Source organism: Primulina huaijiensis, chromosome 5 (assembly GCF_012295235.1).
Source record: "Primulina huaijiensis isolate GDHJ02 chromosome 5, ASM1229523v2, whole genome shotgun sequence".
In the NCBI taxonomy this organism is placed as follows: domain Eukaryota; kingdom Viridiplantae; phylum Streptophyta; class Magnoliopsida; order Lamiales; family Gesneriaceae; genus Primulina; species Primulina huaijiensis.
Window position 1 is genome coordinate 8890142 of NC_133310.1, and position 22963 is coordinate 8913104.

The 22963-nt window shown below is 38.3% G+C and overlaps 1 protein-coding gene across 1 annotated transcript; it reads left to right on the forward strand.

Annotated features, from left to right (window-relative positions):
* The first annotated feature begins 4160 nt into the window (after positions 1-4160).
* On the forward strand, positions 4161-5227 carry LOC140977619 (uncharacterized). Its single transcript, XM_073442367.1, has 2 exons — positions 4161-4235; positions 4676-5227. Exons 1-2 carry the CDS (start codon positions 4161-4163, stop codon positions 5225-5227), a joined length of 627 nt encoding a protein of 208 aa, XP_073298468.1.
* The last annotated feature ends 17736 nt before the right edge of the window (positions 5228-22963 follow it).

A 22963-nucleotide genomic window follows, 5' to 3' on the forward strand; every position in this document is an offset into this window, starting at 1 on the left:
ATTTCCATGGTCAAATTGTCCTCAATATGTTAGTCCTCTAAGGGGTGAGGCCAGAACATGGTTTTATACCCATCAATGGGGGCCAGAACAGAACATGGTTCTATACCCACTAATGGGGGCTAGAACAGAACTACAATTCTCGTCTCATTTCAAATTCGAATCGTAACAGTGCAACAGAATTCAGAAGTAACAGACAGAAGTTTTCAGATATTCAGATTTCAGAGTTATTCATACAGACACAGCGGAACCAAGAATTTCGAATCATAAAAGAGAACACATAATCGATCGAGTTTTAAAAAAAAACAGACTGACATTTTCGAAATTTAAGACACACATACATGCATGTCATATTATTGATATCAAAGTTTAAAATAAAAACAAATACTTAATCAGAAGTCCACTTACAATTTGTAGATTTTTGTACAAAGCTTTCTTTCAAAAAAAATTCGGGCAGCACTTCGGCGTGACTTTAACAAATGCTGTCGTTGATTGGGCAGCACTTCGACGCAGTATTGCAACTCCGGACTGCACGAACTTTTCTTCTTCTCCTTTGCTTGAGTTCGGCCGAATGCTTGAAGGGTGTAGAGAGGGCCGAAAATTTTGGAGAGTTTTTTTTGAGGGATTTTTGAAGTGCATTCTTGCATGTGACTAGGTGGTATTTATAGAAAATTCTAGTCCTTTCACCTAGCCCTTGGTCGACCACTTGGGCTCCAAGAAAAGACTTAATTGTAGTCCAAACTTCCAAGGTTAGTCATGAATGAGGTTCAAAATCTCATGTGCTCTTTAATGTCATCTTGATTTTTTAAAGGGTCATTTCTTTCATCATTAATGTGTCTTAACCTTTAGCTCATCCCTTAGTTTCATCCTTGGTTATCTCAAAGGTTGCTTCTTGCATAATAAGTTTGTCCAATTCTTTGGCTCATCTTGTAGCTCCCTTTTTATTCTTGTTAGGACAAGATTGGTTGAGCTGCTTCGAGCTGAAGGATCGAGTCCTTGAGCTGGGGTTTTATTCCTCTCGTGGCAGTACTTCGATGGATGCAGTTACTTCCAGCTTGGCCTCTCGTTGAGTTAATCTCCGAGCTTTGAAGCTATTTCTTCGAGTTAAGTTAGCTGAAATCTAAGTTAATATTCAAGTTATCTATTTGGAATGAAAATTTTAGAGCTTAGTTTGGGTTAAACTTCAAGTTCGTATTACTTACTTGATTTGTCGTGGATCTTAAAATCCCGGGTTCTCACACTGTCAAAATCTTAACTCACCCTTACTTGATTTATTCGTAACAGTCAAGGCTACAATTTGAGCTCACTAGCACTTTGTAATAATCGTTAAATTCGATAGTGCTAAGATCAGTTACGCACTGAGAACATTTTGTAATACTAAGAGTTTCAGTTTTTGGCAGTGATAAGTCTAAACTGAAGTGGGTCAGTACAAATCTTGTATTCGATCAAAGTCTTTTAGTGGAAATCCTATCCTTGAGATAGAAGGGGTGACGTAGGAGTAATTGAAATCTCCGAACATCCAGAAACAATCCTTATGTATTTTATTTCAGTTTTGTATTCTATCTTTCCGTCAGTTATTTCCGTAACTACTTCAGTTTAACTGATTGTCATTGACCAGCAAGATTCCGAGAATCAGTTTCTCATCGAACTGAACTCAAAACTCGAAAAGATCAGTTTTATTTGTGAGTGTTTATTCTACCACCCCTTCTAAACACTCTTGTTACGTTAATCGATCATATCACGTCTGTTCCTAAGTAGAAAGTTGCTCATTCATCATCCTTAAATGATCAGTTAGTACAAGGATCACATTCTGATCTTGAGCAGCAGTGGGAATCAAAGCATCAAAATTGGATTGGAGAGTCTTCAATACTGATTCCAGCTTCTTGCGTTTAAGCTGATCAAGAACAAAACTTCGGCGTTTCATTGCTTCTATCACATTCTCAGTTTTGGCAAGTGCAAACACTTTTTCTTCATTTCTGAGCATTTTTCCAAAAGTACCTTTTGTCCTGAAGATGGTAAGAGGATGATATACTCGAACATTGTGCCATTCATAAAAGAAATTCATTTCTTCATTGGCAGAATTCTCAATTTCTTCCAAATGAATATCAATAGCAGTAGAAACAGATGATTTGGCTGCTTGAAATTGCGGTTCTTCAACAAGTTTACCTTTGCCTTTACCTGAAGATGAGGCAGTCATCACGGGTCTAAAAGCAGAAGACCCTACAGTTGATTCACGAATAACAACTCCAGGCAAGGGTCTGGAAGTTGGAGCAGTAGATGTTGTTGCAGCAGAGACATCACTTGGTTTTGCGACAGAGGTGGTTGCTGGTATCGAAAGAACGGCTTCTGGAAACACTTGTCGCAACAGAACTGTGTCCAACTCAGAGATGGCTGCTGTCTTCTTGATTCGAAGAAAAGTATGAGTTTTCTTCTTCTTGGGAGTAGATGGCAGAGATACCTGAATAGGAGCAGCATACTCCTCGGAAACTGTTTTGTCAGAATCAGTGGAGATAACCACTCTTTTTCTTTTAATCTTCTTCTGAGGTCCTTGAGCCTCAGATTGAGCATCCCCCGCCTCTTTTTGTAAGGCAATAAACTCAGGCACAGTTGGCTTTGGCCTCAAAGCAAGCACGTTGTCAGCATCTACCATTTTGACGTAGGAAGCGTTCTGATCAGAAGTGAAAGGAAAACCAGCATTCTTAAGCATTTGGTTGATCTGCACAGCAAAACCAGAACTTTTCCTTACCACCATTTCCTTCATTATTTTGAACAGAAATTGACCCCAATCCACCTTATATCCAGAAGTGATGGCAATCATCAATTGAACCTTTTCTTTAGTCAGTCGATCAAATGTTCCGGCCTTGACCAGCAGTGCTTTGGCAACAATATCAGCGAGCACTTGGAATTCCATCTTCAATAGCTTCTTAAAACAGGATGGAGAGAGTTCTTCTCCAGAAGCTGAGAAATTCAGTAGGGTAGTAGACATTTCATCCTTAGAGATGCCAGAAAATTCATTAATGCCTACCAAAGGGAGAAAGAAGTTCGATCCAAATAACATAGCATCAAGAGAGAGAGATGCATTATCCTTCAAATAAACGATCTTCCCTTCTTCTACAGTCGCCTTTGAATAAAATTCTAGAAGAGCAGTTTTGTAAATCACAGCAGGTGCCTCCAAAAATTTTTTGAGACCAGATTTATCAATTGCTTGAAACATATTGAGAAGATTCCTTGATAGTGAGGACAGATGCAAAGTTAACTTGATAAGCATTCAAAGTGTAAGCTCCGGCCATTTTTGTAAGATGATCTCGAAGTAAAATCTGTAAGAAAGATTTGAGCAAGAGAAATTAGTAGCAGGTAGGCAAAAATCTAGAATCGTAAAGGTAAAAAGAGATGAAAAAGGCGGTTAAGAAGAAAATGTACAGCCGTCAATGAAACTTAAGGACACGTGTCAATATATTTGCGGTTGAGAATTTGAAAAGTTAAACAGAGGGTGTCAGAAAGACTAATGATTTTAAAATTTTGAAAAAGAGCGGGCTGTCCAAATGGTTGCTGAAATGAACCAGAAGAAGTTTTGTCATTTTATGATAACGTCTTTTGGAAGTTATAAGGTACTGAAGAATTTCCAGCACTTGATAAAACCAGTAGACACGTTGTTTTATCGAAACGACAAACATTCTATCTGTGATAGATTAGATTAGTAGTAGGATTGTAATAAAAATATGATTGAAAAGTATTAAGTTTATCAACTTATTTTTAAATAAAAATTCCTATTATCATTTAATTATTGCATTTTTAAAAAAAATTTAATGAGTATCTTATCAAAAATGTTTTCATCTTTATAGGAAACAAACATGGATCTTCAAAGCATTACTGCGCAATGATGTTAGACGCTATGCTGCTTATCACATGGAATCGGAACGTCAGCACGAGATCACCAAGCAAGAGTTGAACAAAGCGCAAGATAGGATTTGGACGCTCCAAATCCGGGATGATAGCCTTCTCAAAACACAACGACATCTTCAAGAACGAATTGATGACACGAAATCAATGAAGCAATAAACCAATCAACAATACAACAGCTTCAAGATCAAGTGAACAAGCTGGATGACCACAACACACAGTTGCAGAATCACATTGATCAACTGCAAAACGAAATCTTCAACATGGAGAAACTCATGGAAGAAATTGAAGGAAACCCTATGGAGGAGGAAATTGATGAAGAAGTAAGGGATGGCGAAGTAATTGACGAGTAGAGAGAGCTCTAGATTAGGCATTGATTGTATCCAAGAACTATTTACTTTAAAAAGATTGATTGTATGAATTTCAAATCTTAATAAAATTATTTCTTTGATTATACATTGTGGCAAACAAATTAATAAAATATACATGTTTATATGGAATGGCAAGCAGACCACCCAAAAATAATTGAAACCCCAAAAGAGTTAACCAAAAAGAGGATTAGAATCCCTCAAGGGTAAATCTCAGCCAGGAAGATATGATGGCCATAGCTACCATTGTAGCCGCCACATTGCAAAGAATCGTGAATCCCCTTGCCAACGCCATACAGCCTCCACCAGAACCACAACTGCGTGGAATTAAATACCTTTATGAATTCCTCAGGAGGAATTGAGTCCCAACTTTCGATGGAAACCCAGATCCAGAAGTCAGCCATAACTAGCTTAAGAATGTCGAGACACAACTACACCCACTGGAAGTACCTGAAGGATTGAGAGTGGAAGTTGTGACACCATTTCTAGAGGATAGAGCACGAAAGTGGTGGGAAACTGTGTCACCATCTCTGGCTGAGGTGGAACAAATCACATGGCAAACTTTCAGAAGAGAATTTTTGAAGCAATATTACCCAACAGAATTTCTTCTACAAAAGTTGGGAGAGTTTGAAAACTTCAAACAAACACCAGACATGATAGTGATGGAATACACCTCAAGGTTCCACGATTTGGGAACCTATGTTCCAACAATCATGTTTGATGAAACATTAAAAATGCATCGCATTAAGAAGGGACTGAACAGCCAGATTCAATCGGCTTTGGCGGTGTTCAAGCCAAACAATTTTGCGGATTTGATGGACGCGGCAATTTGCGAAGACGGATATAAAACGCCACGAAGAAAAGAACATGAACAAGAGACCGTTGGCCAGTCAATCTGCTCAAAATGGTCCCAAATTCAAAAAGCCAAACTATTCAAGTGGCCCTTCAAGAGGAAACTTTAACAGTGTTGGTAGTACAGAAGGGAAATGGTACGATACATGTCAACAGAAGCATGTGGGAGAATGTTATCAGAAAACAGGCACTTGTTTCAGATGTGGTAAGGTGGGTCATAGAATTAAAGATTGTCCAGACAACAAAGACAAAGGGACGGGACCCCGCAAACCAAAGGAAAACATGACTAATGCTCGGGTGTATGCAATAACCCAGGAGGAGGCCGATAACACCAACGAAGTAGTGGCAGGTACCATTTTACTCAATGAAATGCCTGCATATACTTTGTTTGATTGCGGTGCTACACTCTTTTGTGTCTAGAAGATTTTCTAAAAAGCTAAAACTTGAGCATGAAATCCTTGATGAACCGTTAAGAGTAGCAACACCTGCTAATAAGACAATTGAAACCCACAAAGTGTATCGAAACTGTAAAATTGGAATCAGTGGACAGATTTTTGAGGCAGGATTGATTCAACTCAATATGATTGAGTTTGACATCATTCTTGGAATGGACTGGTTAGCTAAACACCATGCCATTGTATACTGCCAAAAGAAAAATGTTAGACTCCAGACGTCCACAAAAGAGGAGATCTTATACCACAGAAAATCCAAAGAACGGAAATCTCTTTTATCTGCATCACAAGCCTGGAAAGCTATAAAAGGAGGTGGGGAAATTTATCTTGCAATGGTCAATGAAGTCAGAGAAGAAACTGCTCCAAAGATGGAAGAGATTCCAGTTGTTCAAGAATTTCCAGATTTTTTTCCTGAGGAGTTACCTGGTGAGATACCCGACAGAGAAGTGGAATTTGAAATCAATTTGGTCCCTGGTGCTGCACCAATTTAAAAGGCACCATACCAAATGGCTCCAGCTGAATTAAAGGAGTTAAAGGAGCAAGTGCAGGAATTACTGGACAAGAAGCAGATCTGCCCTAGTGCATCTCCGTGGGGAGCCCAGTGCTGTTCGTAAAGAAAAAAGACGGAAGCATGAGTCTATGCATTGACTATATGGAGTTGAACAAGATCGCCATAAAGAATAAGTACCCACTCCCGAGAATATATGATCTTTTCGATCAGCTAAAAGGAGCCAAGGTTTTCTCAAAGCTCGATCTAAGATCTGGTTATCATAAGTTGAAGGTCAAAGCAGAGGATATCCCTAGAACTGCTTTTAGGACAAGATATGGACATTACGAATTCACGGTAATGCCTTTTGGTCTGACAAAGGCTCTTGCAGCATTCATGGACCTTATGAACCGAGTATTCTAATCATATCTCGACAAGTTTGTGGTCGTTTTTATAGATGAGATATTGGTTTACTCACCAAGTGAGGAAGAAAATAGAGAACATCTGCGTCTCATTTTACAAACACTGCGAGAAAAGGAACTTTATGCCAAATTCAAGAAGTGTGAATTCTGGCTGAAAAGTGTGGCGTTCCTAGGCCATATAATCTCTGAATTAGGGGTGTCAGTAGTCCCTAAGAAAGTAGAGGCAATTAAGGATTGGCCACAACCAAAAACAGTGACTGAAGTAAGAAGTTTTCTGGGTTTAGCGGGCTACTATAGAAAATTTGTGGAAGGATTTTCTTCGATTGCCATTCCACTCACCAAACTTACTCAGAAAAATTTGAAATTCATTTTGAATTAAGCATGTGAGAGAAGTTTTGAAACCCTGAAGACAAAACTCGCGTCCACACCAGTACTAATTCTTCCCGAGGATGGTAAGAATTTCACTATATATAGTGACGCTTCAAAGGGAGGATTAAGGTGTATGCTTATGCAAGAAGGTCATGTAATTGCTTATGCCTCACAACAATTAAAACCGTATGAGCAGAATTACCCCACTCATGATCTGGAGTTAGCCGCAATGGTATTTGCGCTCAAAATCTTGAGGCACTACTTTTATGGAGTAAAATGTGAAGTGTTTACTGATCACCAGAGCCTCAAGTACATTTTCACCCAAAATGAATTAAACATGAGGCTAAGAAGGTGGATGGAACTTCTCAAGGACTATGATTTGTCATTCAATTACCATCCGGGTAAGGCAAATAAAGTGGCAGATGCGTTGAGCCGAAGGAACCTTGGGAAAGTGAGCTTATCTTCACTATCAGTACAACCAGGCCTTTGAGAGACCATCAAATTGAAGCAAAGTCAAGATTCTTCCATCCTCAAAATTAAAGAGTAATTCAAGAAGGAAAGATTCTAGAATTTCATATTGATGGAAATGGTATACTTTGGATGAAAAGACGGTTGTATGTGCCATACATCGATGGGATTCGTGAATCAGTAATGGCGGAGGCACATAAATCGAGATTTTTCAGTACACTTGAGAAGCATCAAAATGTACCGGAATCTGAAAAATAATTACTAGTGGAATGGAATGAAGAAAGACATGGCTGTCTTTGTTTCCAAGTGCCTAATCTGCCAACAAGTCAAGGCAGAACATCAATGGCCTGGAGGACTTCTACAGCCATTAGAAATACCGGAGTGGAAATGGGATAACATCTCCATGGATTTCGTAGTATGGCTACCGAAATCAAGGCAAGGGCACGATGGGATCTGGGTAATCATTGATAGATTGACCAAGTATGCACATTTTTTGCTGGTGCTGATGAATTACAACCTGGATAAACTAGCTACCTTGTATATGGATAACATATTGAGACTACACGGAGTCCCAGTGAGTATAATGTCTTACAGAGATCCAAGATTCGTATCGAGATTTTGGAAAAGTTTTCAAAAGGATATGGGAACCAAAGTCACTCTCAGCACGGCCTATCATCCTCAGACTGATGGCCAAACTGAAAAAATAATTCAAACCCTCGAGGACATGTTGAGGACATGCGCGATGGATTTTCATGGAAATTGGAGTGAGCAATTACCGTTAATAGAGTTTGCTTATAATAACAGTTACCACAGTAGTATTGAGATGGCTCCGTATGAGGCTTTGTATGGCCGAAAGTGTAGGTCGCCTCTATAATGAGATGAAATCGGAGAAAAGGCTGTTACTGGACCAGAGCTTATTCAAATAACAGTTGACAAAGTAACCATAATTAAGGAAAGACTCAAGGCAGCTCAAGATAGACAAAAGTGCTGGGCCGATTTGAAGAGAAGACCGTTGGATTTGGAGATTGGTGGAAAGGCATATGTCAAAGTGTCTCCTACGAAAGGGGTGGTTCGGTTTAGTAAATCCAAAAAGTTAAATCCAAGGTATGTGTGACCGTTCGAGATACTGGAAAAAGTGGGAACCTTAGCCAACTGACTTGCTTTGCCACCAGATATGTCCAGAATACATAATGTTTTCCACATCTCGCAACTGAGGAAATATGTCCCAGACCCGATTCATGAACTCAAAGTTGCACCGCTGATGATTGAAGGACATTTGAATGAGGAACTCAAATATGAAGAGGTCACTATCGGAATAATGGATACATAAGATCAAGTGTTGAGACATCGGACAATCTCTTATGTCAAGGTACGGTTGTCAAATCATACTGAAAGGGAGGCCACTTGGGAACTCGAAGAGAAGATGCGCTCACAATACCCTTATCTATTCAAAAGCTCGAATTGATCCAAGTTTCGAGGATGAAACTTTCAATAAGGAGGGAGGGATGTGAGAACCCGGAAATTCCGATCCGAAGCGAATCATGTAAGAAATACAAACTTGAAATTTAGCTTAAACTAAGCTCAAAACATTCATCCTAACTATAAAACTTGAATATTAACTTAAATTTACAGCCAAATTAACTCGAGGAAGTAGATCCAAAGTTCGGGGATTAGCTCAAGAAAACTCCAAGAATCTTGGAAAAGAAATCCTCAGCTCACAAGCTAAAACCCCCAGCTCTAGGATTCAAAATTTCAGCTCAATGAAGCTCAACCTTGCTTGTTCTAAAAGAAGCAAAAAATGAGCTAAAAGATTTGGACAAACTTATTATGCAAGAGATGACCTTTGAGTTAACCAAGAAAGGAGCTAAGAGGCTTGGACATAATTAATATGTAAGGAATGTCCCTTGGGTTGATCTAATTGACCTTTGGTGTTTGAGTTACCCTTGACCACATTGAAGGATACTTGGGAAGCAAGGTGGGCGTCCAAGTGAGGCAAAGGAAAGGTCACATTTTGCTCTATAAATACCACAACATGCTGAATGAAAAAGCACCACAAAAAAGCCTCCAAGTTTCGGCTTTATACCCCACAAAAATCGTCCTAAAAATCGTCCAAGGCAAGGAGCTTCGTTCGTGCGGTTTGAGTGCTGAAGTTTTACGTCAAAGTGCTGCAGAAACTAAGGCGTCATTTTCTCAACAATTACGTCGAAGTGCTGTCCGATTTTCATAAGAAAACAGCGTTGAAGAATCTTCAAGTTTCGAAGCATACTTGTAAAACACAGTAAGTGGGTTTTTGTTACGTATATCTTTGTATTTTAAACTTTGTATATAAATATTATGACATGCTGGTATGTGTGTCCTCTTTTTCAAAAAATTCAGTTTGTTCTGTTTAAAATTTCGCTCGATTATATGTTTTCTTCCGTTCTTCGAAATTCTTTGATTCCGCTGTATCCGTCTGAAATTCTGATAAGTTCTGTCTGATAAGTCTGAATTCTGTGATGCACTGTTACAAATTGATTTGAAATGGGACGAGAATTGTAATTCTGTCTGGCCCCTATTGGTGGGTATAAACCATGTTCTGTCTGGCCCCCATCAGTGGGTATAAAACCGTGTCATAGCCTCACCCCTTAGAGGAATAACATATTGGGGACAATTTGACCATGGAAATGAGATGAGTAACAGTGTCGTGTCTGTTCTCAATTGATCTGATCTGTTTCTGAAATGCTCTGAATCATCTTTTAACTTCTGTCTCATATTCGATTCGTTTCTATTATGATAATTTAAAAGTAATAATATTTGAAAGTTTGTTAAAGAAACGTTTTAAAGATTAAGTTCTATATGTAGCACTGGAAATCGATCGACCCCCCCCCCCCACTTGCTGAGTGTTTCTCAAAACACTCACCCCTTACAAATTTAAGATAAAAATGAAGAACAAGTGAACGAGGAAGAGCAGGAAGCTTTCTGGGGATGGTAGTCGATGAACAAGATTCAAGAATCAAGTTTTTAGTTTCCTTTGTTTAGTTTGCGCATTCGCAACTTTGATGTATTTTTTTTCTATTCTTTTGTCAATGTAAAGACAATGTTTAATTTATGAAAAAGACTGATTTTTGGCATTTCGATACGAGGATTAATTGTTTTCAAGTAATTGTTAAACAATGCCGGATGTCACCGACGCTTCGGACACGAGGCGTGACAGTTAGGGACATGAGTTAGGGTCATGTTATGAGCCTGGTATGGGCTAGATATGGTTTAGAAGGGTCTGGTTGCTAGGTCTCTTGGCTATGGTTAAGGCAGTCTCTAAGGGTCCTATAATGAGTCTTGTTAGGATGGTTCATGGCCTGGAGTGGCAGCTAGGTTTCTAGAACTAGAAAAAAATACAGCCGCACAGAATTGAGGTTCATGTAGGGGCTGTAGGTGTTGGATCTTGTTGTTCAGTGTATGGCTGGTCCAGGGCTCTTGGCTATGGTTTGGGGCATGTCTTAGGGCCCTAGGATGAGTCTTGGTGTGGTGGTTCATGAGCTGGTTGGCTGTATAGAATGCTGGAACTAGAAAACTACAACTGCACAGAATTGGGGCGCATGTAGGGGATGTAGGTGTTTGATATTATGGTTTCGGCCAGGGGCTGTGTTGGGGCCCTTGGATATGATTTAGGCAGTCTCTAAGGGTCTTAGGATGGGCCTAATAATTGTGGTTCGTGGCTTGGTTGGCTGGAAAAAGCTGTACAACAAGAAACATAAAAGATGCACAGTTTGAGTCTCTTGTAGCTGCTGTCATGTTTCTGATTTTTTGGGGCTTAGGTGCTGGTTCTGAGTTAAAAAGGGCTTAAACATGGTCTTAAGTTATGTCTAAGGGTCGAGTCTAGGGCCTGGTTTGAGTTCGGTTCGAGTCAGTTTAGGCATGAAGTCGCTAGAAGCGTTTATGTGTTGAAACGCATCTCCTTGGGCCGATTATTTCATGGGCTGCGGGTTCGCGTTTTATGTGGTTCGAGCATGATTCGGTTCTTGGTTAGGGGCATGGACAGTAGATTAGAGATGAAAAGGCTATGGTTAAAGTTTGGGATTTAAATATTCAAGCTTTGAATTATTTTGGGATTAAAACATCTTACGATTTAGTAAGTAAGTTAATAAATAGAAAGGCTCGGGTTTATATCTAAGAAAAATATTAGAAGTCAAATTTAAGCTTATATGATGCTATGGGATAGGCTCGAGTCAATAAAGGTAAGAAAAAGTCATAATCGGCAATTTTAAAGTCCACGGGCAAAACGGTCATTTTACACCTGGGTAGCACATTAAGGATTGACAGCGTCCCGAAGGATCATAATGAATGTTAAATGATATTCTATGATTTAAAATGAGGATTTTTATGAAGATATGATATTTTATGATTGATGGTAAATCTGTATAATTTTTACTTTTTAAAATGCTATTTTTATAAAGTTGTGATATGTTATGCTTTTAAAAGAAAATGAAAAATATTTTGAGGGATGTGAATTGACTGTGACAAATGATACATGATTTGGTGGAGATGACGTGAGTGCCAAGACCCCAGAGGGAGCCCATTTTTGGGACAAGGCCCCAGAGGGACCCCGTTTACAGACCAAAGCTCCAGAGGGACCCCGTCTATGGAAAAAGACTCAGAGGGACCCCGACGATCGCATCTCCATGGTGGAGCCTAGTGCCCACCCCCATGGACCATGTGAAGCTGAAGACTGATCAATCGACCAAAGGATAAAAGCTAGTCATTTTGAATGATTAAACTTCACCCAAAATAATAAAGGATTGAAAGCTTTACGATTAAAATGATATATGATTTATGCTTAAACGATTTTTAAATGATTTAATTATGCTTAAATTATTTATTTACGCTTAAATGATATTTAAATGGTTTATTTATGCTCAAAAGTTATTTTAAATAAAAGTATGATTTTTAAATGTTTGTGATTATATATGTTTTATTTGTTATTTATGGTTATAACGTGCTGAGTCATTAGACTCACTAGGTTTGGATGGTTGCAGGCGATGATGCTTTTGAGGGAGGCGCTGACGCTTGAGTGGATCGAGTACGTCAGTACACTCCCAAAAGACATTTATTTTCGCATTATCTTGTTAGTTAAAAGTTTTAATGGATCTTTGTTAAGGATTTTATTAGAGATTTTATTCTTTATTTTGAAGTTCAATTTTGGGTTATTTTTAAAGGTCGGCGTAGGATTTTTGGTTTGTTGACGATTTAGGGATTTATTTTACGCACTTGAGATTCAAATATTAAATTATTATGATTTATAGTATGATAAGTTATTTTATTTAGTATTTTCGAGTTAATGATTTATATTTTTTTAAAAAAAAGTAGTGGTCGTTTCATGTAGTCTTTGACACATAGGCGTAAAACAATTTGTTGGCTGGAAGGTGTTGCCTTCAGTCTAGACTAGGAGTTTAGTTAGGCCGTAGAATAAGTCCTAAGCTGAGAAGGTTTGTACAATGTGTTGTATAAATCAAAATCTTCTAGTGGATCCTACCCGAGGTGGTAGAAGGGGTGACGTAGAAGCAGTCGAAGTCTCCGGACATCCATAAACATATCTTGTGTACTTAACTGCTTAACTTTCGTTTTGAAACTGATTTGATCAGTTCGAGCAGTTATCAGTTCAGTTCTTACCATAACTGAACTGATATATTCACGAATTGATTCTTTTTATTTCCGTTAATCAGTTTACACAAGTTCAATTTCTTTCAAATTAGTTAGCTTTCTTAACGAATGATTACTTCGAGTATTTTTCGCTTGGTTTAACACCAAACTCGATTGAATTCATTGGTGTATACATTCTTAGAACACGAGCTATTGAAGCTCGTGGATAATATTGTGTTTGAAGCACCTAAGGGTGATCGAACCGAGCAGCAGCAGCTATCTAAGAAGAGACCAAGTCAACCAACTGATAAAAGATCCAAGAAATGAAGAACAGTTCAGATCAGTTAGAAGACAGTCTCTATATTCATTTATTAGTTTTGGCAGATTTTCAATCAGAAGATTCTTTTATTCCGAGATTCTTTTATTCTTTCATTCTTTGTATGAATCTGTACAGTGAAAGATTTCTCAATAAAAGATTATTTTATCTACAAAAGTTCAGTTTGATTAGTTCATAAATTCTATGTTTTGTCGTGCGGAAGAAATTCCCCGACAAAGTGCACCCGGGTGAAATTTTGTGCGTTGGACGCGCGTGTTGGGGCGGACAATTTCATCAGCCCCATCGCGATATAGAAGGAAAAAATTTCCCTCGATTTTCTTCTATGTTTTCTGAAGATTTCCTATATATAAATATTAGCACATATATTTTCAAATTTACCAGCAATTTTAGAGAGGAAGAAGAGCCGCCGCACGCAAGGAGACAAAGTCGGAGTCAAGGAAACTTGAAGACTCGGGATTTTCGAGCAGCATGTCAATCGATCGTCATCTACACTAGTATTTTTAGTTTACGAACTTTTATTTTAATTTTGTGTTGCATTTATTATTATAAATTCTAGTAGCTAAACTTTGTTTTTGTTGGGATTCGAGGGGATCCGACCCTGAATAGTTTTTTGAACTATTTTAATGTTAGATGGTGTTTCGTTCTTGATTATATTATCGCTTTTACTTGAATTATTGAAGTCTAATTAAATTTGATAATATTTTATATTGTAAGTGAGTTCGAGAGAATAATTTGCAATAGGAACTAGTAATATATCTGTGAATTTACAATTTGTATTGATATAAGAAATTGAATAAATGTTAATAATCATAGTTCGATAGGTTGAAAGCCAAGAGATTCCATAGATCGTACATGCAATTCAACTTTGATAAATGATTAAAGAAATTTAATTGTTTCATCTTGACGAATTAGTTTAACATATCTTGAGAAAGTCTGTTAATGATTTGGGTAATTTTGTCAAAGGAAAAAAAATACAACCGAGATTAGTTATTGAAAATAATGAGGGGTAGGTGAACCGAGAGGTTCCCAACAACTTAACATCTTGCTTGAATTTTAATATTCATTTGCATCATTTATTTGATATTTGAACATTTAGTTATTTCAATTTTAGTATATAAGGAATCCATTCAAAATATCCTTTGCTAAAGAAATATATAATTGAAAATAATATTCGTGTTATATAGTCACGGTGGATGATAGAGGTCATAATTACGTATTTTAGTGCACTGTGTGAGTCGTAGTTTGCACCGTTTTGGTTGCATGAAGTATGCATTTTGTTCATTTCATATTAAGTTATTGCACATGATCACCACTCATTGAGTTATATGAATGTGCAGGAAAAACGACGGAAAAAGAGAAAATTCAACCGGAAGTGAATAAGAGGACAAACCACTTGGTGCTGGGGCGGTAATTCTTGACCGCCCCAGCGCATGCAGAAGCCAAGAAAGAGTTGGGCAGAAGAACTCGCGCTAGGGCGGTACTTCTTGACCACCACAGCGCGAGCACAACAAAAAATTGGGTGTCCGGAAAGAACACCTCGCGCTAGGACGGTATTTTTTGACCGCCCCAGTGCTAGAGGCTGAAGAAATTACAGTAGACCACGCGCTAGGGCGGTAATTCTTGACCGCCCCAGCGCGAGTGAACAAGGAAATTTTATTTATTGGCTTGTTTCTAACTTGGAAGGTGGGAGCTTGCTAAAAAAACCCTAGGGACAATAAAAAGGACACTTTTCAGCAGTCACAAAGTTTTGGAGGAGAGAAAAAGCTTGGAGTTGAATATTTCAAGACTTCCGGACAAAGTTCTTCGCATTTTTGTCACGTCTAATATTTCTAGTTTATTTTCTCTTGTTTAAATATTATTTTGCTTAGTTTGATCATGAATTCTTGTAGCAAATTTTATTTTTTGTTGGGATTTAAAGGAATCCTACCCCGAATCCGAGTTTAGTTAATTCATCTTTCGACTTTTGATTTATTCTTGATTGTGCTATTATTTTCATTGTGTTGTTGAAGCATATTTAATTTTAATAACGTTTTAATATTGCGAGTGAGTTCGAGAGAATAGCCCGTCATATGAACAAGTAGCATAATCCGTGGATTTACAATTTACATAGAAATATGAAATTGGATACACGTCGATAGTCATAGTCCAGTAGGTCGAAAGCTAAGAGATTTCATAGAACGATATGCAATTCACCTTTGATAAATAATTAAAGAGATTCAATTACTTCACTGCATTGAATTAGTTCGCCACAGCACGAGAGGCGTGTTCAATTAGATAGGAAATCCCGTCTAAAGCATAGATTGTTGTCGAACGAATCAAGTAAATTAGCGAGGGGTAGGTGAACCGATATTCCTAACAAATTCATTTCTCATTGAATCTTTAATCAATTATTTTAGCTTATTTATCTCATCATTTCATTTGTGAATCATTTCGTTGAGTTTTTAATTAATTATGTAGTAATAAACAATTATCCAAATTATCGTTGCTAAGAGTTGCATAACTGAGAATAACAATTGTGAAATACAGTTTCTAGATGAACGATACTCGTATTCTCGTACACTATATTATTACCTGACATCGTGCACTTGCGATTATTTCGAGCTTGTGTATTATTAATTTTTACTAAGGATTTTACGGTGCAAGTTTTGCTCGATCAAGTCTTGGCGCCGTTGTCGGGGACTGTTAATCCACAATTTTATTTTCAGTTATTTACTTTAGCATTCTTTATATTGTTTTGCTTGAAACCTTGGATTTATTTGCAGGTTTCCCTCTCGGTGCATGCCGAGATCTCTAGAGTCTGAACTGGAGATATTCGACCCTGATATTGAAAGAACCCTACGCAGACGAAGACAACAACAGAGGCTTAGAGACATGATGAACATGAACAAGCGTGACGAAGAGCAGCATGAAGATCTAAGAGTCGAGGAACCAAGACGCATACCCATGTTGGACTACGCTCAACCTTCGCTTGATGGAGTACGTCCAAGCATAGTGCGATCAATCGTCAGGGCGAACCAGTTTGAGATCAAACCAAAAATAATTCAGATGATCCAATTTGGGGGAAATGCGCTTGATGACCCAAAAACTTGCATCGCCGACTTCTTAGAAATTTACGACACTTTTAAATTTAATAGAGTTTCTGATAGTGCTGTTATATTGCGTTTATTTATTTTTTCTTTGCGTGAGAAAGCTAAAGCCTGGTTGAATTGTTTACCTGTAGGTTCAATCACAACTTAGGAAGATATGGCCAATGCATTCCTTTTGAAATACTTTCCTCCATAAAAAACCATGAAATTGCGAGCGGACATAACCACCTTCGCTCAATTTGAGCAGGAGTCACTCTACGAGGCTTGGGAGCGCTACAAGGACTTACTGCGGAGATGCCCCCATCATGAGTTGCCTCTTGGGTTAGTTGTCCAAACTTTTTACTATGGTTTAATTTCATCTAACCATACAATGATAGGTGTTGCGGCCTATGGGAATTTGCTAAGAAAAACGACCGAGAAAGGGTATGAATTACCGGAGGAGATGGCTGCTAGCAATTATCACCCTCAATCTAAGAGGAACAAACAGAGGAGTGCAAGATTTCACCATGTAACTGACTTTTCTGCTGTCACTGCACAATTAGAAGTACTTAACAGGAAAATAGACAGCTTGAATGTACATGGAACAGCGATGCGCCTGCAAGAGATTAGATACAAATGCAGAGGAAAACATTATGTTAAGGATTGTCAAGACAAGGGTCCTTTCTATTTGCAATAGGAGGCACCAGTAAATCAAGTGGGGATTCAAAACCATCCTAGGAGTGATCCATATTCGAACACATACAATCCTGGATGGAGACAACATCCCAACTTCTCATGGGGTGGTCAAAACAGCCAGAATCGGCCGTAGGGAGGACAACAGTATGGTAAGAAACCGATGTATAGAACTATGCCTAGTGAGGAGAAGTCTAGTTTGGAGCAAATGATGTCTAAATTTATCTCATCCATCGAAACTAGACTACAGAACCAAGATGCATCGATAAAGGGGTTAGAAAATCAGATAAGACAGTTAGCTAAGATGATTGCTAGCAGAGATCCGGGCACCTTGCCAAGCAACACTAAGACTAATCCAAAAGAGCAAATGAAGGCCATAACGTTGAGGAGTAGAAAGTTACTTGAATAAGAGGGGAAGGATAAAGGGGAGCCAAGAGAGGGAGCGACTGAGACACCCACATGTAAGTCTTCTAACTCTACACCCTCACCCACTACACAATCTAGAATTGTTATCCCTTTACCCTTCACTGCAGCATTAAGAAAGGCGAAAATGGATGCGCAATTCGGTAAGTTCCTAAAAGTATTCACGAAATTGCACATTAATATTCTCTTTGCTGATGCTTTGATTCAAATGCCTAGCTATGATAAATTTCTGAAAGAAATCTTAGCGAATAAGAGGAAATTAGAAGATCACATGACTGTAATCTTAACTGAAAATTGCTTTGCATTGGTACAAAATAAGATCCAACCAAAACTACAAGATCTAGGGAGTTTTTCTATTCCTTGCATGATTGGCGATGTTGTTTTTCATAAAGCCCTATGTGATCTTGGTGCGAGTATAAGTCTTATGTCTTTATATGTATTCGGGAAGCTTGGATTAGGAGAGCCTAAGCCAACAAAGATGTTGAACTTAAAATTAATAATTTATTATATGTTAAAACCTATATTTTAAAATCTAAGTTTCATTAAAATTAAAAAATTATGTTATTTTAGTATTGTGTGTTTATATTTAAATGTCTTACTAAATATGTTTTTTTTTCAGGTTTTCTACGAGTTAGTAAAATAAAAATAACTCAAGATAGAAAACTCAAATGGAGGTGATTCAAACATGTTTGGAATCCTTGAGTAATTATCTACAACTTTGCAGAAGACGTGATTGCCTAAAAAGTTGGTTAAGATGATCAAATTGTGAAAATATCAAAAAGAGGACAAATTTACTTTCACTATAACCAGCATATAGTAAAAAAATCATAACTATTTCACTATTTAACCAAATGAGGTAAACCAAGTGGCCAAATTCATCTACAGACAATTTCCCACATGTTTGCTGTTTTAAGCAGAGTCAAATTCGGTTATCAAAGGCGTGGAACAAAGCATTGAAAGAAGGGACATGGAATTGAAGTTGGAGGAGACAAAGACTACTATTACAACTACATTGCATTAATAAAATTTTTGACCCTTTCTCTCATTTGGACTATAAATAGAGGCCTTGTGCTAGCTTGATAATCATTCTATTTCATTGTAAAATATAGTGTGAGTGTGTATAAAAGTTCTAAGTTCCAATATATTTTTCATTTTCCAAATTATGAGTGATGTTTTTAGTGTTGATCAAAAGTAAGTTCATGGACAGCTAAATCTATTATGTCAAGGTGAAGAGGATGAATTCTTGGTGAAGTAAGATTGTTTATATTTTGTATATTCTTTCTTTATTTCTTTTCATTTTGCTAATTTCTTTTTATTGTAGGTATAAAAATGAATTATTTGTTGTTATCAATTTACATCAAATGCTNATTAAATTGACTTCATTGCATGAGTATTTAAATGCATTCTTTGAAGCTAAATATTTTATTCAGTAGTTTAAATTTTATTCTTTTCAGTTCATTAAGTGAGGCCGGACCGGAGTTGGAGTAAAGAGATAAAAATTTAATGCTAAGAAAACATTTCCTAAAATTTATTTAAGATAATTAATAAGTAAATTTATTGTAAAAGAAGGTTTAAGGAATTATTTAAATAAGTGGAGATAAGTAGTAAATAGAGTTCAATAATTAATTCCTTAATTCTTTTAAATGTTTAATGAGTAGATAAAACACTAAAGAGTTAAAATACAATATTCAATAAATATTTTCCCTCCTCTCTTACTATAATTTTCGGCCCCTATAATTTAATTTAAAAGTTTAGTTGACAACCCATTTAATTAATAGTTTTCCTATCCATTTTTATTGGGAGATAATTATATCACAACAAATCTTCTATGATAATTAATGGAGCAAGATCCCACCCCACCTAGCTAGATAAAAAAATCGGCCATGTTGTTTTTTTTAAGATTTAATTGTGATTTTTATTTCAACTCATTCTTTATTTATCCCCTTAACTATTCTAGATAGATTTATCCTCCCCAACTTTTAAATCACAACCAAGATTTAATTAAATCAATTCTCCCTTTGCACCTAGACCTTTAAATCGTCCATATGCACCTCTAATATCCCCAAGAAAAATCTTTGATATCATTCTATTTCCTTATCACTCAAACTAGTAGATAGAAATAATATTTCCCTTCCCTTTTATCCTGTATCTTCCCATTTAAATTCCTAGACTCCCTCCCACTCCATAATCTCGAAAATTTGAGTCTCCTTCAGCACTGAAAATCGTGAGAGGCTAGGGTAAAATTAAGGAAGAAAAGCAAGAAAAAAAACAAGAGAAGCAACTCCGTCTCCTCCGCGCCGTATCGTCTATTCTTTTCGTTTTTCTTTCAAACGAAAACCAAGGCATGTATATGTTTTCCTTTTCTCTTCAATCAAGCCATATAGGTATTTTTAAACATCATATGTACACGATTTCATGCAAGAAACCCGAAATATGACAGCAAATTTTTGTAAAATTCTGCACAGATTTTTTTAGCCTTCCTTGTGCACTTCACATTTTCTGCTGTTTTGATGGTTCAGGTGGTTGGCTCGATTCCAGTGGCTCGGCGCTGCATGTAGACATGTACTAGGATATGTTAGGGTCATGTAACAACGTTGGTTCCAGCCCCTTCACGCTGGAGATAGAGTTTTGACAGCAACACCCCAAGCATGTCAATTTGTGGCTCTAAATTGGCATGTGTATTGTCAAGGGTGATGCTTCTGATCTTGGCTGCCCTAGGGGCTATAGCCATGGTTAGAACATCTCCTTGTTATGTCTAAGACATGACCAAGTCGCCCTTTCGAGGCTTGGTCCACGATGGAATCGGTTTTCAAATAAAAGAAACAAGAACAGATTTTCGGCCCCTTCATTTTTCCTGCATGTGTAATTTCGGTTTTGGTGGATGGTGTGGATCTGGTTTGGCCTATGGCCCTTAGCAATGGTTCATACCATACCCCAAGATGTCTAGGTCGTGCCATGGTCAATGAAATGGCCACTGGCCCGACACGAGCCAACGAACACAGCAAAACACCCCTCACGCGCGCAAAGATGCTCTCGGGTGAACTCCTTGAGTTGTTTCTGGTATGATGAGAATTGTGTCTGGCCTAGGGCCCATAGCCATGGTTCAAATCATTCCTTGGGATGTTGTTGAGAGGCTCTGGTTGGTGGTTCAAGCCCCAATGGCCAAAAGTCTCACAAACGACGCGATGCAAGCAAAGTTGCTGCTGCTGGAATTCGACAGCAACTTGCTGTGTCGGTTCGGAGGCTCGTTTGAGTTCTTGGTTGGCTTTTAGCCTATGCCCTTGGACTGGACAGTGCCTCATCAAGTTAGAAAGGCTACGTTTTTGACCGTTTGTGATTCGGATCATTTTTGAAGTCGTACAAAAATTTACGGTGCGATGTGCCAAATTGACTCTCGAAAGAGCGTTTCTTGTTTTGGCCTCCATTCACCTAGATGTCGACTTGCATCATTTTAGGAGCATTAATTAGTCAATTTTAGCGTATTTTAATCATGACTATTTGATGATTCAGTGTCGGTTCGGAGTCATGATTAAAAACGAAGTCGTCGAGCGTCATTGTCGCATTTTTTTTAACTTAAATTGCATAGTTGGTTAAGTAGAAGCTATTGCATATTTTTCATGGCATATTTAGGTTGCAGCGAGCCTGGAACGATCCAATCCAGTTGGTAAAATAATACAGGATTTTTCATTATGCAATTTAATTATATTACGTGCATGAAAATAGAAAATACTTATTTTTGAGATTTATGCGATATTGCTTGTGGTCAATTCACTATTTTGGGAGCACTATTTTACTCGGTCGCCAGTGACCGATCAGTTCAGTTTGGTACCACCCGGTCGCCAGTGACCGGTCAGTTCAGTTCAGTTTGATACTCCCCCGGTAGCCAGTTACCGATCAGTTCAGTTCAGTGCAGGGGCCACATGCGTAGACCATAATCTCAACAGAAAATTTTTACCAGTTATTTCAGTACAGGGCTCCAAGGAGCAACATTTTTACTATGATTTTTAATTCAGTCATGCACGTATTATAATTGCTCAGTACAAGTTATTTTCAGTATGCCTCATGACATGATATTTTATCCCATGCAAAATTTTACTAGTATTTACTCGTTACCTACGATATATGCATGCTGAGTCTTTAGGCTCACTAGACTTGATTGTTGTAGGTACTGATGAGGCTAGGGCCGAGGGCGGGGACCAGTGAGCCATCTTGGGTCGGCAGTAGTGGCACCCGAGGACCTCAGTTCAGCATTTATTATTTTATTTCTCAAACAATTTTTATCAGTTGTTGAATATTCTTAAAACGATAAATTTTTGCAAACAAATATTTTCTTCCGCTGCCATTTTGAATATCAAACTTTGTTTATCGGTTTATTTATGAATGAGGTATTTTGATTATTTAAAAAGAAAATTTTTAATTTTTCGCAAATTTTCAAGCAAGGATTCATAGGCCTTCACAGTTGGTATCAGAGCCAATGTTCTTGTAAATGGTTGCACTAATACTGACCACGAGAAGCTCACGAAGCCACGTCTTCGGTCTGTAAGTTTTACATTTCAGCATTTTATTTAAGCATGAATTATTTTGACAGCATGTTTCCATGAAATGTTTTACGATCAAATCTTTTCAGTATTTCAGTATTTATTTAGAATAAATTATGGAATTATGCATGTTAGTTACGTATGGGTTATGTGTGGAACAGTATGCCTCCTAGACGCCAGGTTGGACGCCCGAGAGGTAATGAGGAGCGCCGTCATGAAGACGGTGAGCATCAAGGATAGGGGGGATTCGGACCTCCACCTCCACCTCCACCTGACATGAATGCCCAAATGCTAGCTGGGATGACTAGGTTATTTGCACAGTTTGCGGGGAACAATGCCGCAGCCGCAGCCAGGCCGACAGGGCCCGAGGCTGTCTATGAGAGGTTTATGAAGATGCGTCCGAAGGAGTTTTCTTGGACGTCTGACCCCATGATTGCTGAGGGATGAATCAAATCCCTCGAGGTTATCTTCGAGTTGATGGAGCTTGGAGATGCAGACAGAGTCCGATGTGCCACCTACTTATTCAGTTGAGATGCCCGCTTATGGTGGGAAGGAGCAGCAGTAGCCCTGAACTTGGCTACACTGACTTGGACACGCTTCACGGAGGTTTTTTACTCCAAATATTTTTCTGAGGAAGTGCGCACCAGGTTGACCACCGAGTTCATGAGCTTGAGACAGGGTGATATGACGGTTACGGAGTTCATCCGTAAGTTCGAGAGGGGCTGTCACTTTGTGCCCCTGATAGCAAATGATGCCAGTGCTAAGATGATGCACTTTCTGGTGGGTCTACGGCCGATCTTGCGCCGTGATGTTAGGGTGTCTGACCCTACTACTTATGAGGTCACGGTTTCCAAAGCCCTAGCCGCAGAGCAGGATCTGCGGGATATCGAGAGGGATCGCCAGGGCAAGCGCCCAGCCCAGGTACCACACCGCCCTCCTCCTCATCAGCATCAACAGCAAAACAAGAGGTCTTTTC

Bases quoted from the DNA above. Each gene is read 5' to 3' on its own strand.
- LOC140977619 (XM_073442367.1), top strand. From the start codon at position 4,161: ATGGAGAAACTCATGGAAGAAATTGAAGGAAACCCTATGGAGGAGGAA. The intron at 4,236-4,675 runs GTAATTGACGAG...AGCCATAACTAG, and splicing joins AAGAAGTAAGGGATGGCGAA to CTTAAGAATGTCGAGACACA.